General features: G+C 40.7%; 2 protein-coding genes across 4 annotated transcripts in view; one reads left to right on the top strand and one right to left on the bottom strand.

Moving 5' to 3' along the window:
* sytl2b (synaptotagmin-like 2b) overlaps positions 1-5222 on the top strand; it is a 33490-nt gene extending 28268 nt beyond the window's left edge. For all 3 annotated transcript variants that reach the window (XM_061218401.1, XM_061218400.1, XM_061218399.1), the window contains 6 exons: positions 1104-1206; positions 1498-1659; positions 2220-2298; positions 2614-2710; positions 3891-4096; positions 4809-5222. In XM_061218401.1, the coding sequence (XP_061074385.1) occupies positions 1104-1206; positions 1498-1659; positions 2220-2298; positions 2614-2710; positions 3891-4096; positions 4809-4957 (796 nt within the window). In that variant the 3' untranslated portion in view covers positions 4958-5222. The remainder of the gene's footprint in view (positions 1-1103; positions 1207-1497; positions 1660-2219; positions 2299-2613; positions 2711-3890; positions 4097-4808) is intronic.
* A 1920-nt stretch (positions 5223-7142) lies between these two features.
* On the bottom strand, positions 7143-11408 carry LOC133108453 (transmembrane protein 126A-like). The gene is made up of 5 exons (XM_061217992.1): positions 10868-11408; positions 9613-9715; positions 8749-8942; positions 8074-8188; positions 7143-7420 (listed from the first exon to the last, which is right to left on the bottom strand). The coding sequence occupies exons 2-5, from the start codon at positions 9708-9710 to the stop codon at positions 7216-7218; spliced, it is 612 nt and encodes a 203-aa protein (XP_061073976.1). The 5' UTR covers positions 9711-9715; positions 10868-11408; the 3' UTR covers positions 7143-7215.
* Between the last annotated feature and the right edge of the window lie 5478 nt (positions 11409-16886).

The raw sequence follows: 16886 nt of genomic DNA, 5'->3' as shown, positions 1-16886 counted from the left end.
CAGCTATAGGACTCCAACACTGTTATTAGTGTAGTCTGTAAAAGCTTGAGATCCAACTATAGGACTCCCAACACTATTATTAGTGTGGTCAGTGTAAGCTTGAGATCCAGCTATAGGACTCCAACACTATTATTAGTGTAGTCAGTAAGACCTTCAGATCCAGCTATAGGACTCCCAACACTATTATTAGTGTAGTCAGTAAGAGCTTGAGATCCAGCTATAGGACTCCAACACTATCATTAGTGTAGTCAGTAAGACCTTCAGATCCAGCGATAGGACTCCAACACTATCATTAGTGTAGTCAGTAAGACCTTCAGATCCAGCTATAGGACTCCAACACTATTATTAGTGTGGTCAGTGTAAGCTTGAGATCCAGCTATAGGACTCCAACACTATTTTTAGTGTAGTCAGTAAAAGCTTGAGATCCAACTATAGGACTCCCAGCACTATTATTAGTGTGGTCAGTGTAAGCTTGAGATCCAGCTATAGGACTCCAACACTATTATTAGTGCAGTCAGTAAGACCTTCAGATCCAGCTATAGGACTCCAACACTATTATTAGTGTAGTCAGTAAAAGCTTGAGATCCAGCTATAGGACTCCAACACTATTATTAGTGTAGTCAGTGAAAGCTTGAGATCCAACTATAGGATTCCAACACTATTATTAGTGTGGTCAGTAAAAGCTTGAGATCCAACTATAGGACTCCAATACTATTATTAGTATAGTCAGTAAAAGCTTGAGATCCAGCTATAGACTCCAACACGGTTATTAGTGTAGTCAGTAAAAGCTTGAGATCCTGCACTAATTCTGAATCTTGGAAAACAAATCCTTTCAGAAGAAACCAGGATTATGCCTGTTGTCAAAAGGGTTCATGAATAGTAATGATTTAATTCTGGGTATGTAATTTTCAAGCTTATGTCAAGAAAAGGGGTGATACTTAAGGGAATAACTATTCATTAGTATGTTTTCAGAGTGTACAGTTAACTTACAAGTATAATGCTGAATAATGAAGTTCCTCTGTAGATAGCCTGCAGTGTGAAAAAAATATATTTTTTCATCTCACTAATTTACTGTTGAACTTTGAATATATTTCTGATTCTAGATATGTGAAGAGCTACCTCTTACCAGGCCAAGCACAGTATGGTAAGAGGAAGACCTCAGTGAAGAAGAAGACTCTGAACCCAAATTTCAATGAGATTCTCCGGGTAAGAGTAATACTGTCTTCATATGAAGTCCGGTCCCCAACAATCCAATTCTCAAAAATATTTTGTCCCCAGTTACCATTTAGAAGATGGGTGAGATTTTATGTGTCTTCACTTTCTGGACTGTGCCCAGAAAGTAATTAAGTCACATTGCTTTGCATGTACCTAAAATAGTGAATATTCATGGCTAACTACAGCTTAATTGTTTGTTTTCTCAGCCATACTGTCACTCAGTTGTTATATCAGACCTAAAGAGGATTCCCATAATAATAACTGTCCTATTTCCCTATACAGTATAGAGTACGCTTGGAGACCCTTAAAACTCAGATGCTCAACCTCTCTGTGTGGCACAATGACACCTTTGGGCGTAACAGTTTCCTGGGCGAGGTAGAGGTAGATTTATCCAAATGGGACTTTGGAAACGCCAAGATGAACAACCTAACCCTGAAACCAAGGGTAAGTTAGAGTTAGAGTCTTAGCATTAACAGTTAACTTTGATTTCATTTCTCTTTGAAGTCTTTTTATCTGTAAAAATGTCAATTTACTCATGGCCAAAACTATTTGTCCGTGCCAGTGAATCTGTGAAAAAAAGCACTCGTACAATTTTAAACTCTACTTCAAATAGATTCTATGATCTATTTTTGCTCACATCAAATTAAAACATGTATCATGGCTCTTTTGATGATACTGATAAGATTACCGCTCTTAACCTCCTGAGATGCAGCAAGAAAAAAAAGTAGTATTCCACTTTTTGGACAAAATACAAGTGTCTTGAATGACAAACACATGTTCTAGTGAAAATATTTAAGAAAATATAATTGATTGAATTTGTACTGAATGTAGATTTCAGCATTGTAGAATATACAGTATGGTTCTTGAGATTATGACCAGAGACTCTGGAATTGCCAGGTCTTAGGAGGTTAAGTCTGCCATCTTAAGTGAAATGTGTCATTCTAGAGAGCAGTGTTGTTTTGTGGGTGACAGGAGTCTGCTGCCTGTGCCCTCTTCCCCTGCAGGTGCAATCTGGCTTCCAGGCCTCGGACTTCAGAGGGGAGATGCGGCTGGCTCTCCGTTTCCTGCCAGAGATGTCATACAGTAAGCCACCAATCACAGCGGTTTATAGTCATCAGAAAGAAGGGCAATAGTTATTATTTTGGATATTATTAATCTTTGATCTCACCATATGACGAAAGGGATATTAACAGATACAAATGCATACAACAAAAACAGAAGGTCTTCCAAGTTACCGAACATTGCGGTTTATACTCCCCATAGAAAGAAGAGCAATAGTCATTAGTTTAGCCATCAATCCTTGATGCAACTGTATGAAAAGGGCTATTAGACACAGAAGCCACAGATGCCTCTTTACATGTATGTTACTGACGTCCAACTCATCTCTGTGTGCTTCAGGTAACAAATCAAAAACAGGCGAAGTCCACATCTGGGTGAAAGACTGTAAGGACCTCCCTATTACCCGGGGCACGTCTGTTAACCCTTTTGTTCGGTGGTACGTATGATAATTAATATGCAGCTATATTGTAACATAACCTTGTCTGTTCTAACAGTGTGCAGCAACTCAGCAGGGCAGTACTCCTTGCTGTACAATCCAGCTATGCCACCTTTGCCAATCAGCATGGCCAAGCTGGAAGTGCTGGTAGCTTGTCTGAGCTGCTAGCTGGTCAACCTGTTTCAAAACATAGCTTGAGCTGGTCAAACCATGTTTAGCTGCAAGCTAGTCTGAACTGTTTTTTTTCCGGCAGGGCTAATACATACTGCACAATGGCAATTTCTCTGGTCAGTTGTGTAGCTGAAGTCTGCCTGCAGTAGAAGGCGAGCACATTCACCTCTGAACTCTTGAATGTGGCCTCTTCTTGAATGTGGCCTGTCAATAAAATCCACTGGCATGGTGAATTGAGAGAGAAGAAAACTATTTTGGGGATTTTTTTCCCCCTCCATCAGGCTATCGCATATAAGATGTGAGTTAGCGCATGAGTGTCGGTTACAGAAAATGACATCACCTCTAGAGAAGCAATAATGCTACAATTAGCTACCATGGCTAAGCACTCTTCAGCTCAGTGGGTTATATCTCTGGTATAGCGCAGCCAAAATGGGCTGTGGTTTGAAGCTGCAACAGCCATAGTCCAACTAGTAGTGCCAGTGACTTAGCTAATACCACTGATGCTTGCAGGACTTCCAAGGGTGAGAAAGTAGCACAGCTTAGAAGACATGAAGTCACCCTGAGGAAACAATGAGGAGGGCAATGCATCCCATGGCCAGGAACCTTGGTCTTTGGCTCAGCAGGCTAATCATATTTCTTGTGTGGAGAAGCCGGCACCACCTCCATTTTGGCTCTCCTGTTACGCAGGATTAGGGGTTTTATAAAGAGCTATGAATGTTCAAGGGCAGGGCTGCTCCTGGAGATCTACCATTCTGGAGGTTTTCATTTCAACCCTAGTTTGGTACACCTAATTGGCAGCTCAATGAGATCTGTTTCAATGAGGCATGCTCTGCTAGGGTAGGAGTGAAAACCTAAAGGATGGTAGGTGTCCACCCTGCTCAATCTTGGTTTTGAAACAGCTGGTTGACCTGTTCAAGCGGTCCTAGCTGGATTTGGGGTTGGGCATCGCTGTTATAGGGGTTTTGTTAACAATGTCTTCCTGTCCTTATGTTGTCCCATGCTCCGGTAGCTTTGTGCTTCCGGACACTAGCAGAAAGAGCCGGCAGAAAACACGGATCCTGAAAAAGACGCAGAACCCAGCGTTTAACCACACCATGGTCTACGACGGCTTCAAAGCGGAAGACCTGCCGGAGGCCTGTGTGGAGCTCACAGTCTGGGACTACGACCACATCGCCAGCCACCTGGTGGGCGGACTGAGATTGGGCCTGGGAACAGGTGAGCCACTGACCTCCGTGTGACCTTTCAACTCACACCTGCCAAAGGACTACAAAAACTTCAGATTGGTGGAGTAAACAGAATTTGAATAAATTATCTTCTTCTCTTTGCCAGTATATAGACTCACCGAGCACTTTATTAGGTATTTACTTGATGTATTTTTTTTACTTCTACTGCTGTAGCCTATCCACTTAGAGTTATGATGCGTTGTGTGTTCAGAGATGCTCTTCTGCATACCACTGTTGTAATGTGTGATTATTTGTGTTACTGTCACCTTCCTGTCAGTTTTAACCAGTCCGGCTATTCTCCTCTGACATCTCTCACTAACAAGGCGTTTCTGTCTGCAGAACGTCTGCCACATAATTGGCTGATTCGATAATCACATGAATAAGTAGGTGTAATAAAGTAAAAATGTTGCTAATAAAGTGCTTGGTGTGTGTATAATCCAATATTTAGTTAATATTCAGTTTAATTTAGTATGTATTTATTTAAGCAATATTGAAGCTAGCAATATTGACTGGCGACCTGTCCAGGATGTATTCCTGCCTTTCGCCCAATGTATGCTGGGATAGGCTCCAGCCCCCCTGCGAAGCGGGTTAGGATAATAAATGAATAAATGAATGAATGAATGAATGAATGAATGAATGAATGAATGAAGCTAGTTCTGATCACCATTGAGTGGCTGAGCAGGGACTGTCTCTCCTCTTTGCAGGTAAAAGTTATGGAGAAGTGGTGGGCTGGATGGACTCCAATGCAGATGAGGCAAATTTATGGGAAAGGATGATGGACTCTCCAAACGAATGGGTGGATGATGTGCTGCCTTTAAGGATGATGACGATAGCAAAAAATTTGTGGAAATGAGAGAATGGTTATATGGTTTTGAGATCAAGATGTCTGACCAAATAAGTTACTTAAAGGTGTATTTTAAAGTGTTTATGTTTAGAAATCAAACCACAGAGAAATCCCATGTAACATATAGCCCAAAACCATTTGATTTTTAAGCAAGATAACAGATTTTATACTATTCGTGTTTAGCAGCATTTTGGGTTTTTTTTTTAACTGGACTGGTGAAGAATCTTTTTAATTCTAAGATGCTTATTACTCAATGTTATTAACACAAGTCTATATATACATACACTTATGCATTTCATATTTTACTATCTGTACATTTCATTTGCACTGTACTTGTATTTAGAATAAAGATATATGCTTTATATAAATGTGTGAGGAGCAGTCTTGGACAGTGAATAATTAACATTAAGTACCACAGAGGATTTGCCCTACTGTCCCTGCTATCATGTTTCTTCCCTTTGAAATATTTGTGCCCTTATCTATTTGAATATTAGTGCACCTGGATTGTAATATAAATTGCAAAATACCATAACAAGCTGATAAATAGCTGATACCTTGATAAGCTGTTTATATGACCTATGTTATTTTAGAATTAGTAAGTGGTAAGAGGTAAGTACTGTAGTATGCTAGGCACAGGGTATGACTAAAATGCGGACTCAAGTTTTATTTTATTTTATTTTTCGTAAGTACACTAATGTACAGTACCACTGTCTTAGGTACATTTGAATATATACCGCTGCATACTAATGGCATAATATTTCTACAAATCCTTTGAGTCTGTTGGATATATTAGTTGTATTTACTCTTTCTCCAGGAGAGGTACAAAGTTTGGTTTTTGTCTTCTTAAAATAAGCAACCAATCCCAGAAACCAGCTGAGGCAAGCAAAGCGTGTAATCAACAGCTTTAATTGGAATTGTTCAAACTATTTATGCCAACTTCTTTTAAATAGGATTGCATTATTTATTAGTATAACTCATCAGGGAATTCACTGGAACTAATTCATTTGAATATTTAATATGACAACATTTAATACACATTGGAATTATGGGACAGTGTAGCGTTTGTTAATGTAGCAACGCCGAGACTAATGAGTGCATAACTCGGTGTACACTGAAGAGTAATAACAGGATCAACATGCAACTTCTACAGTGAAATTTCATACGTCTATAATTCAGCATCGAGGTATTCAGGGTTGAGGCGTGAGAGCTAGCCACTTCTCGGCTTCCTTTTTAGAACTTTATTTATTTAGGGCCTCTAGGGGGCAGCATTCATTCCTCAACCAGAAAGAACATCTAGGCTGAGGTAGTGAGTTTACTACACACTATTATGCATCAAGCGTGTAATCACAGCCACACTACTGGCTGTGGGCTGATGTGCTATATATATACGCGCTGCATCAATGTGGGCTGGAGAAGTGAAAACCTACAAATAAAAATGACACAAGCAGTGATCCATGCAATGCAGTTACTCTGCTTTTTTCACAGCAGAACGAGGACAGCCATTTTATGTTAACCAAGGTTTTACAGAACTGAAGAGAATAAAAAAAAGAGTAGACGTTTGTGTGCTATATTTGCAACTGGTTTTTCAGCAACAACCTACAGCAATTATCCTGTGGTGAGCCTTGTGTCAAGTTTCCCACATTATCCGCAAGTTTTCCACAGATTATCTTTACAGAAAAGCATATCAAGGAATGAGTGCAGAGATGGGATGACTTTTCATAAAAGGAGGCGGCACACCATCTCTCTAATCTCTCATGATCTTGCTGATCATGCTGCATCTTAAATGTACTGGCCTAAGATGACTTTTTCGCTGTGTACAATACCAGAGTATGGAACTGAACACTTGTAACATGATGAACGTATACTTACTGTACCATGCTGGTTTATTTATCTTGTTTGCATTTCCTCTTTTCCTTCTTCTATACCTCCACAGGGTCTCCACGTCACACATACCACATATTCTTCCCTTAAGTCTGGTGCCCCCTAGTGGTGTTGCATGTGCTGTCTCCAGGTGAAAACACTGATTAAGTCCCAAAACTGCGTTTTAATCGGTTCTGGAATATGCTGATTATGATCGTACCTCGATAAAAATAATCCGGTAAAGGCGTTGAGGTGACCAATTTAATCAGTCAGCTCTGCAGACTCACAATCAAGACTGAACCCATGGTTACACAAATGAAAGGGCATAATGCAGTCTTCTCATACAGATTTAATAACATAAACACGACAGTAGAAATATTCACATTCAAATAAGTCGAAAATTGGTTTTAATCTACAGTTTTTCGATCTTCGCTGTTTGTGTCGGGTAGTTCCAGCAATTTCCAGTAGATTCGGTGCTGCAGGGTAGCCAAGTAATAGCCGGAGATAGCTTGGAGCAGGTATACAAAGACCATTTTCCTGAATACGGGCTTTGAGGTTTTGACCAAGAACTGTACGACCTTCCCCTTTTCTGGCATTGGTGCTGTCTTGTATCTGTCGAGGAGAAAGGGGAGAGGTGTAACAGCAGGTCAACACAGTTTCTGTGCTTATTTAGCTCATTGCTGGAACAAAACTCAAGCAAAAAACCACTGAGAAATGTAAGTACCAAGGCAAAAAGAACAGAGCATGTAGGTTTAAGGGCTGTAGACAAAAGCTGGAGCCAGCTTGAGGGCCATTCAGCATGCCTAACACATGTCACTGGTTTTTCATATAGCCTACCCATCATAATTTCAAACGGGCATCAAACTCTAGGTCTGGAGAGCATTGTATTTACCTTTCAATCAGCAGCCATGAGCAAGGCCTTGAGAACAAGGTGTGTGGACTCTTGACAATCAATAACATAAATTAATCACACCAAAAACCAGCAGACATTGCAGCTCACCAGGACTGAAGTTTGTCTGTTTTAGAAAATGACCTTATAAATGTCCTTGTGCATCTTGTTGTTCAGGGATGGGCAACTTACTAATAACCCAGGCTCAATTAGCTAATTAGCTATACCATGACTGATTGTAGACTACAATTAGACCACAATAGTCTAACTTAAGTGGGGTACATGTACGTAAATGTGTTCTTTCAGCTAAGTTCTGGCAGATGGGCAGCACTGGATGAGGATGTTCGTGTAAATACCACTAGAACACAGCACTTACCTTGACGCCAGGCCTGCGTTTATAGGCAACGCTAAAGCAACAGGGTACAGGCCGCCAACGACTAGGGTAACCAGCGCACCTCTGACTTGGGCACAGACCTCACAGTTCAGACCTCCTGCGTAACGCATAACGGTGACGGGTCAGGAAACAGAGGCACAGCATGCATTGTTTCTTGAGATCATTCCAATCATTTTTCCTTTTCTAGCGTCTTTTCCTTGCTCTGAGCGTCACCCATCGGGGGAGCTTGAAGCCACGTCAGTTACAGACATGGCCGATGTGTGGCAGATGGGGAGAGGTGGTTCAACAGGTTGATTATTTATGTGTCGCGCCTTCCAAAATAAATACTTCTGCAATGGAATGTGCTCATGTTTTCTTGCTTAAGAAATCTTCAGGAGCCTCCTAGCTCCTGGCTTCTAGCTCCTAGAAGGAACATTTAACGGGTTGAAAGTTCTGCAAAGATGGCAGACCTCGATTTCAGGTCAGGCAAAGAACAAGGATATTGGAGGTGAAAAAAAGCCCTAGACACAGAACTTTACAAGACCCTACACTCTCAGAAATAAAGTGACAGTGGAGGTACATTTCTGTTCAAGGATCACATTTGCATAATTTACCCTAAAAGTACAGTAATGTTCTCTTCGTGTACAAATGCATTTGTACCTTTTTAGTCTGACTCACCTGAAACCAGAGGTTCTGATACAGTGGCTTGGAAAAGTGCTGTGGTCCCCAGGAAAGGTAGTATGGCCATGGGCAAGCTTGAGGTGATCCTGGCTTGAGTGACTTTAAGCACACGACGGAAAAAACTGTTGGCGATCAATCCGGCAAAGGCCCCATTAATTCCCAGATATATGGGACCATATTCAAATATTTTCCTGCAGGATAAGCAAATAAAAAATGGCATTAAATTCAGCTTGGATAACTACATTATCTGGAAACTAAAAGCCATGTTATGGCACTGCAGTATGAGGGCTGGGTTCAAGTCCTAAATTGGAACTAAAATAATACAGATCATTCCACTCTCACTATACGTTTGGTTGGTTGCCCGAGTGATACAGGATATGCATTCCCAAATAGGGCACATGGGCATGTTGGAAATAGAATGGTTTTAGAAAAGTCTGAAATAAGTATATTGCAAAATATCCAATACACTATACAGTCCACTACTCTAAGATGATGAATTCTTTGAGACAATCTGCCCAGTGGTGAGGACATGTTGTTTAATGTACAGTAGACATTATACATGGCTATAGCTGTCAAGAGATCTATAGTGACACACCTTAATGGAGGGCAGGCTGATGTTAGCATTAGGGCTGATCAATTTAATTTCCTGTCTTTAGAAGAAATCTAAACATTTCACTTAATACATAGTTTTTTTGTGATTAACTGATTGATTGCCCCAGTGAATTCATGAATAGGTATATCAGTAACTGTATAAACTTCAGTAACATTAAAATAAACTTATTTGCATCCATACTGGGCCATATATTGTAAATTATATGAACTGTGAAAAAAAAAAAAGAAAAAGCAAATGCATAGGCCTACTTGTCTGTCTCTGGAAGCTGTTCAAATCTGGATACGACCAACTCCATGATTTCAGATTTTAGTTTCAGATCTTTCAGGGCCTGGGATGTCTCTGCCATCTTATCTAGAAAGAAAATGTTGTTAATATTTGATATTATTTGAATGAACAAAATATATTATGTTAACTTATGAAATTAATGTTACTTAAATTGAATGTAGCAATCATGCCTTCCAAAATTATACACACCATTTAAGAAGAAGGCTGAATAAAATAAAGAGTTAAACGTAATTTCGGACTCCTAACGGTCAAGAGAGGAATTGCAGCAACAAACACCCTCAAACCACAACACTGTTTATCCTTTGTTTATCCTTCCCACAGTCTATGAATATAACGCATAATATAAAGCATTATGATACAGTTCAGTGTTCTTATGCACTGTTTTGGAAAACTCACAGTGACAAACATGACGGAGCCTGCCATCTTTTCATAGTGTTCTAGTAAAAAAATGTTCACCGAACAGGTGACTTTATGAAATAGTGTGCTACACAACATAACATTATTTGTTTTTTTGAAGTTTTCACTTTAGCTAACCAACTATATTATGAGCAAACAACTTATTTGGCTGTGTAGCTAGCTGGCTATATAACTAAGATATGATAGCCTACCACAAACAATTCAACTGCAACTTACAGTTTGAGAGAAATACAGGTTTAGCTAAACATGCATGATTGAACATGTAAAGAGATCAAATGAAAGTGTAGCTGGCCAAATTACATTGGCTGTGGAAATTAGAACCCGTTTTCAACAAATGAGCTTTAATTATTGTACAGCTGTACAATGTTTCGCTACAGAGTGACGGTCCGTCAACTGTATATTTTGGAACCCGAATTTAAGGACTATACATGCAGAGGGTCAACATGAGCCTTTTTCAACGATAGGAAGGGATTTACAATGGCTTGGTAAAAATCTTATCTGCAGTACCTCTAATAAAAATTTGTACGCTCAACAAATGACTGTCCAGATCTAATAGTTTAGGCGACTGGACTGGAGGTATACTAGTGCGTTTGATTTCAAACGGCGGGCACGCTGATATTAACTTAATAGCCATCTTAAACACATCAAACTATTAACTCCGTTCAAATGTTTAACTACGCGTTTACTATAGCGAATATCTAAATATTTTTAATAATGCATATTATCGAGAAGTATCTGTTGTGACGAATACCGTGGTATAGCTTTAAGATCTTTATAATTTGACTGTAAACTACATATTACCGGTTGACTAGCTTGCTCGGCAGATGACCTCGGGGAAGAAACATGCGAAGCGATTGTTTTAGGAGTCTGGAGACTGATACACTTGGCACAACCTTCCTTTCTTAGTTCAACGCTCTTTGTTAATTTCCTAGTTTTGTGCCGCCAGACGTCGGTTTAGGTCTTGTAGATGCAATTGTAAATCGCTTTGCATTAAAAGCGTCTGCTAAATGACAAAAATGTAAAATGTAAATGTAGATAGTTCCTCCGAAGTCTCGTCGTGGGCGCAGCCATATTGAACTACGTATCACACATGGGAAGTGTACGGTCTCCGCAGGTCTACCGAATCCCTATATGATTGTGATGGACTACTATGTATACTGGTGGTTACGCTGATAAATCCGTGTTATATACGGATTGGCTGACCGGAGCAGCGTGCAGTTGCTAAATCGACGGAAGCGAATGCGGTGTACATTCATTGAATGTCCGCTCAATATACGTAATTTTAAGATTTTTAAAAGATTGAATCTGCGTTTCCTTTTTGACAGTAATTCAGGAAGGTATCGTTTCACTGATTGGATAATGTATTTTTAAGGATGTTAAGCAATATTGTAAGGTTGTAGCTTGCGAAGTTGTCACTTTCAATTAACCATTTCAGGTAGCCCAGAGGTGTCCAATCTTATCCTAAAAGGGCCGGCGTGGGTGCAGGTTTTTGTTTTAACCCAGCAGTAACACTCCTGATTATACTAATGAACTAATTGTGGTCTTTAATCAAGACCTTGATGAGTAGAATCAGCTGTCTTTGTCCTGTGCTAAAACAACAACCTGCACACACACACCTGCCCTTTCTGCATAAGATTGGACACCCCTGAGGTAGCCTAACCTTCGTTTTTTGGAATTAATTTTGTTCTGGAACTCAATTGGTTTCAATTGCCAGTAGCCTAGTGATTTGTTACATCAGTATTAGAATGTTAAGGCAAGAACACACAAATCACATATTTGTGATCTTCCACATTAAGGGTTTAAAGCTTGGCTCATGTTTGTATAACCCCAATATATTTTTGGTTACCATGGCATCAAATGGCCTGATCAATTCTTTGGAGCATTTTCTCAGGTTATTAAGTCCAAGTTTAGCAAAACCATAAGGGCACACGGTAAAATGTTCAGTGTCAAAGCTACTCTTCAGACTCATATACCCACTGGTATATAGAAATTAACACTTGACATTTCACAATGCAGTGAGAAAAAGGAGAATACAATGTAAGCTCGTTTATTAAGGTGTCTGGCGGGCATGTGTGGCCAATAGGACCTTTTTGTGCCATGAAAACATATGGAACTCTGCAGTAGGAATACACTATATCACTGTTCTACAAGCATGGCTGCCATCTCTAATCTCCCATGCTGAGAAAACTCTGTCAGGTGCTGTCCCAGATTACTCAACATGTTTGATTTGGGTTGGATCCAAATTGACCAGGGTTCCTCACGGTACTGCTACAGTGGCTAGTTCCTCCCAGTGAAATGCAGGACACCCACCTATTATTGGGCCATGCCATGCCAACTCCAGGAGGTTGCACCACAGCACCTCTTGGATGTTTTCCTTTTCTGTGTGTTGGTAGGTAATGATGAGATGTATAAGGGCTTTTCTTTCTAAAGCTATGGACCTCTACGTTTTTTCATTGAAACACCGTAAACTGTAAATGGCTCTACTGGCAAAAGGGAATCTGAAGCTCAAATTTTCTTTTGTGATTTTTGACAGTTGAATTTTATATGTCACCATTGTCTACCAATTCACAAAAAAAAAAAAAAGAGGTGCTTTGGTGCAACCTGAATGGCCGTATTAGCTTTTATCAGGAAGAGACACACCCATCTGAGTAGTGCTAGCTCTTTCCTGTAGTACTGTGTGGCCTCTAGGGTATGAAGCGTTCACATTGGAAGACTGTGTTCTTGGTGTTCAGATGTCACAGCGGTAACTTCAGAGGAACAATTGTTCATTACAAATTGGAGAGAAAAGGGAAAAAAAATGCAAAAATAAAATCTGAGAAAGATTAAGACGGCAGAATGATAATGATTTACGTGCCAGGGTTCTGCAAAAACGTGATTCGGTTTCAGAGAAGGTCATTCTGCGCAGCTCCCAGACGCCGTTTCCCACAGGGAAACTTAAATCCATATATTTTTATTATTTTACCCTTCCCTGTCACATATACCTTCCATATTAGTATGCCCTGTATTCACATAAAGACGGCTATATATAGTCAGCAACCCCAATCTACAGCACGTGTGCCCTCAAATTCACATGTGGCTTTGACAGTGGCAGGCAAAAAAGCAAGGTTGTAACACCTCATTCATGAATGATGAATGTGACATTCGCTTCGCGCCTCCCCCCCCCACCCCACCGCCACCACCACCAACCCTCCTATCCTTAACTCCTTTTCAGAGGGAGCTGGGAATAACGATAACGATTCCCTGGGGAGAAGCGGAGATTACGGGGATGAGTCCCGCGCTCCGAAGCCCACTCCTCCCACCCGTTACATAAGCGGGACAGGATGTGGCGGACCCACTCCGGCGTGGGCGGGGGTACGTGTCTGCGCGGAGCGCCAATCTCCCCGGATCCGCCGAGAGGTTGCCTTGGTAACACAATTGGTAAATCTGCATGCAGGCAGCTGCAGCATACCAGGTAGGAAAGAAGAAGAAGAAGAAAAAAAAACACTACGGAAATAAGCGGCAATAGAAGATCAGAGAAGGCTAAATTAGTGTAATTAGGTTTAGGTCCACGGTGCGCATTTTAGCAAAGTGCCTTCTTCGTGTGACAGAGAAACAGGTGCAATACATTTCCCCACACAGCCTGATCAGAGTCGCGTGAAATGCTTTTTCCTGGTTTTGAGAGTGTGACCTGCATTAAGTACATAAGGAATAAGCACCCTGCTAATTTCATAAAGCTCTAATGTTTCAGATATCTCATGCTTTTCTGTGCAGACTGAACACCCACTAAAGTCAAAGGCTGTGGGAGGTAGTTCATATTACATCATTATTACATGGATCTCTCTACTGAGCCCGACTGCACTTATTCCCAAAAAACGCTCAACCAAGTGTAGTCTTTTGCCCTTTAGACGTAGATCTTTTCGCACCTTGGACATGAACATATAACGCATGTAAGTGTGCGTGAGGTGATGCTGGGCAGTTGATCTTTGACACCACTGGCAGTGATCCAGCATGTACCTCTGTACATTTTACAGGAATTTGAATGACTCTGGAATGTGTCCAGCGAGAACATATTATCTGTAGGGTTGTTTTTCTTTACTAACATTTTTGCAGTATGACCAAAAAACGACATCAAATATAAAACATGACATTCCTTTACGTTTTGTCAAATCATGTTGCTTTTTTGGTCTGGAATTTTCCATAAATTATTGTGGCTCTAGTATACATCAAAAGAGTTATAAGTTTGTCCCCCTCCTGGGAAAAAAAAACAATTGAAATCAAGAGAACATTAAATTAAAGGAGCGCTGCCACACTTGTTTCAGTTCAGATTATTTTGATTAAATGCTTACATTATGTGTGTATGCCTTTTTAAAATCACCATCAGTGTAGCCGTTTCCTAAATATAGGGCAAAACTTCTGAGGGCAAATTTGGCTTGAATCTCCAGCCTCTGTTTCCCAGAAGGTAACGTGTGCTCGTTGGTAACGTGTGAGACTGGTTTATGGACGGCCGCCCATGCAGGCAATCACATGACACAGTCACGAAAATACGGTAACATTAGCATACAAATATCACGGAACTGAACTTGGCTAGCCTGAGCGATATGACTGACAGCTCTGACTTAGAGTTAGAGGACAAGCTTTTCGATTTTGACGAAGAAATACCACCTTATAGTTTTGAACCAGAATTTAGAGAGGAATAATTGTGTGAGATTTTGATACAGCTTGTTAGCTAGATAATTACATACTCGTCGCTTACTTGGCCTCCTGGACCCCTTGGTTGTGGATACTTCTTCCGATTAATCCTCCTATTGCTGCAGACGAAGTTGGTCAGTACTGCAGGATGTAGCAAGGGTTCAAAGTTATTATTGGCATTAATGTGTTGGGTGGCCGTCCATAAACCAGTCTCTGCATTCAAGGGTGTGAGTCTGAGTGCTCGTTACCTTCTGGGAAATGCAGCGCTCCTTTAAGAATATGTTTACTTCCTGTTTCAATGTCTCATACCTTTCTTTTTTTCTTTAAAATCCTGAGGCCTTTGTTCATAAGCAGAGTGGAGCAATGCACTATGGAACTGCACCCTCTCTGGCTCCACTTTTGTGAAGGGGCAATTGACTGCTCTCAATGTCCTTCACCAGTTCAAGACAAGTGCAGAAAAAAAACACATCCTCTCCTCCAATTATGTCCGGGCAGCTGCCATTTCTTTTAGCTGTCAGCTGAGACTCAGTCCTGCTTTATGCATGGCCACTGCGGGCTAACTGTAGGGCTCTCGTTGACCAGAGCAGCCACCGGTGCATGATGAGGTGATTCAGCACTCCCACCCCAGGTTACGCTACATCCAATTACATGCTGCCTGGCTGTATTCGAAATTGACATGATCAGGACCGGATAGCATAAGACAGGTAGGGTGTATCACTACACTGAACTGATTATGTAGCAGGAAGAGCCACTCTTCTGTCCAGGATTTCATGACTATGAAGCAAATGGACTCTGGGCACACATCCATTACTAGTGTACTTGGCAGAATCCATTCGCTCACCGCTGTGGTGGAACACTTTGGCTCAGTTTGGTGTTATCTAAGCAGTGGTTAACCGTCAGTGCCTTCAATGCCTTCAGTGAAGGTCTAAGATTTACAAGTATTAAGAAAAAAAAAAAGTTTGCTTTAATTATTGTTAATATAATAAAATGTTTTTGTGTCAGTGCTGTCATGCTACAAAGATTCACAATTGATGGCTTGAAGCAGTTGCGTATGTATTTATGGTGATGTGGTTGTGAGATTTTGTGTTGGTTTTGCAGGACATGCTCACTGAAGTGCTATGCTTGAAATGCATGCTCCATTACTGTATCTAAGAATGCTTACCGTGAATAATAACTGACGGGAAATTTGTGTATCACTTTGTATTTTCTGTTCTCAGCAAGCAGTACATTAAATTGATTGTGCTGCTTCACAACCTGTTGATTATGGGACGATTAAGTCAGCGGGAGTACCATCTACTCTGTAGTAATACAACTCAGTTAACTGCAATTTTGAGCTAAGAGGTGACACCTGTTAGTACAGCTGTGCAGTTGTACTGTATGCACGTGTGCTACTGCATATACTGTCCTCTGCTGTCCCATTGCTCTCTCTGGGGGTGGCGAGGGGCTTGCTAACCAGTGCAATGCTTCCCCTGCTTCACTCTATCTGCCTGGCCCATACCTGTTTCCCAGCAGCACCCTGGCCTCCCTCTCAGCAGTGCATCAACGGCACATGTTAGTTTTTACACCTGAGTAGGAGAGTATTGCACAGCACTCATTCTTCTGCTCATCATCTTTGTCATCATCAGCAGCGTCTGCTTCTTTCATTTGTGTGACTGTCTTCATTATTTACTATCTTTGCTGCCGCCACCACCACCATCATCATCATCATCATCATCATCATCCGCATCATCTAGCTCTCTACAGTAATGCTACTCCTCTTTAGGATTACCCAAAATCTAGTATAATTCATATCACTTTTATCTTGATCTTCTAGCCCTTTTGTGTTGTATTTATATTTCCTATATATCTAGTATGTGATGTAGTTCTTTATCATTATTCTTTCATCGTGCCTTACTTCTAGCTTATGTCATGCCATAACTTTACTGACTTAGCCTGTATTTACCTGTCAGCTAGACTTGATGCTCATGGATATCTGGTGCTTTATGTGAACACCTTATCTGACCTGTGGTCTGTTGTTGTTCAGTGACCTTCAGTATGCAATTACGGTATTGTGTGTTGCTTTGGATAAAAAATGCATCTCATCTCCACCATCACAATCTCCATAATTTTCATAACTACCTACAATCTTTTTTCATGCTCTGTTCCATTGCAG

This window comes from Conger conger, chromosome 13 (assembly GCF_963514075.1).
Source record: "Conger conger chromosome 13, fConCon1.1, whole genome shotgun sequence".
Classification (NCBI taxonomy): Eukaryota; Metazoa; Chordata; class Actinopteri; order Anguilliformes; family Congridae; genus Conger; species Conger conger.
Note: the sequence above shows the minus strand (reverse complement) of the source record. Positions and strands in the feature narration are given on the sequence as shown.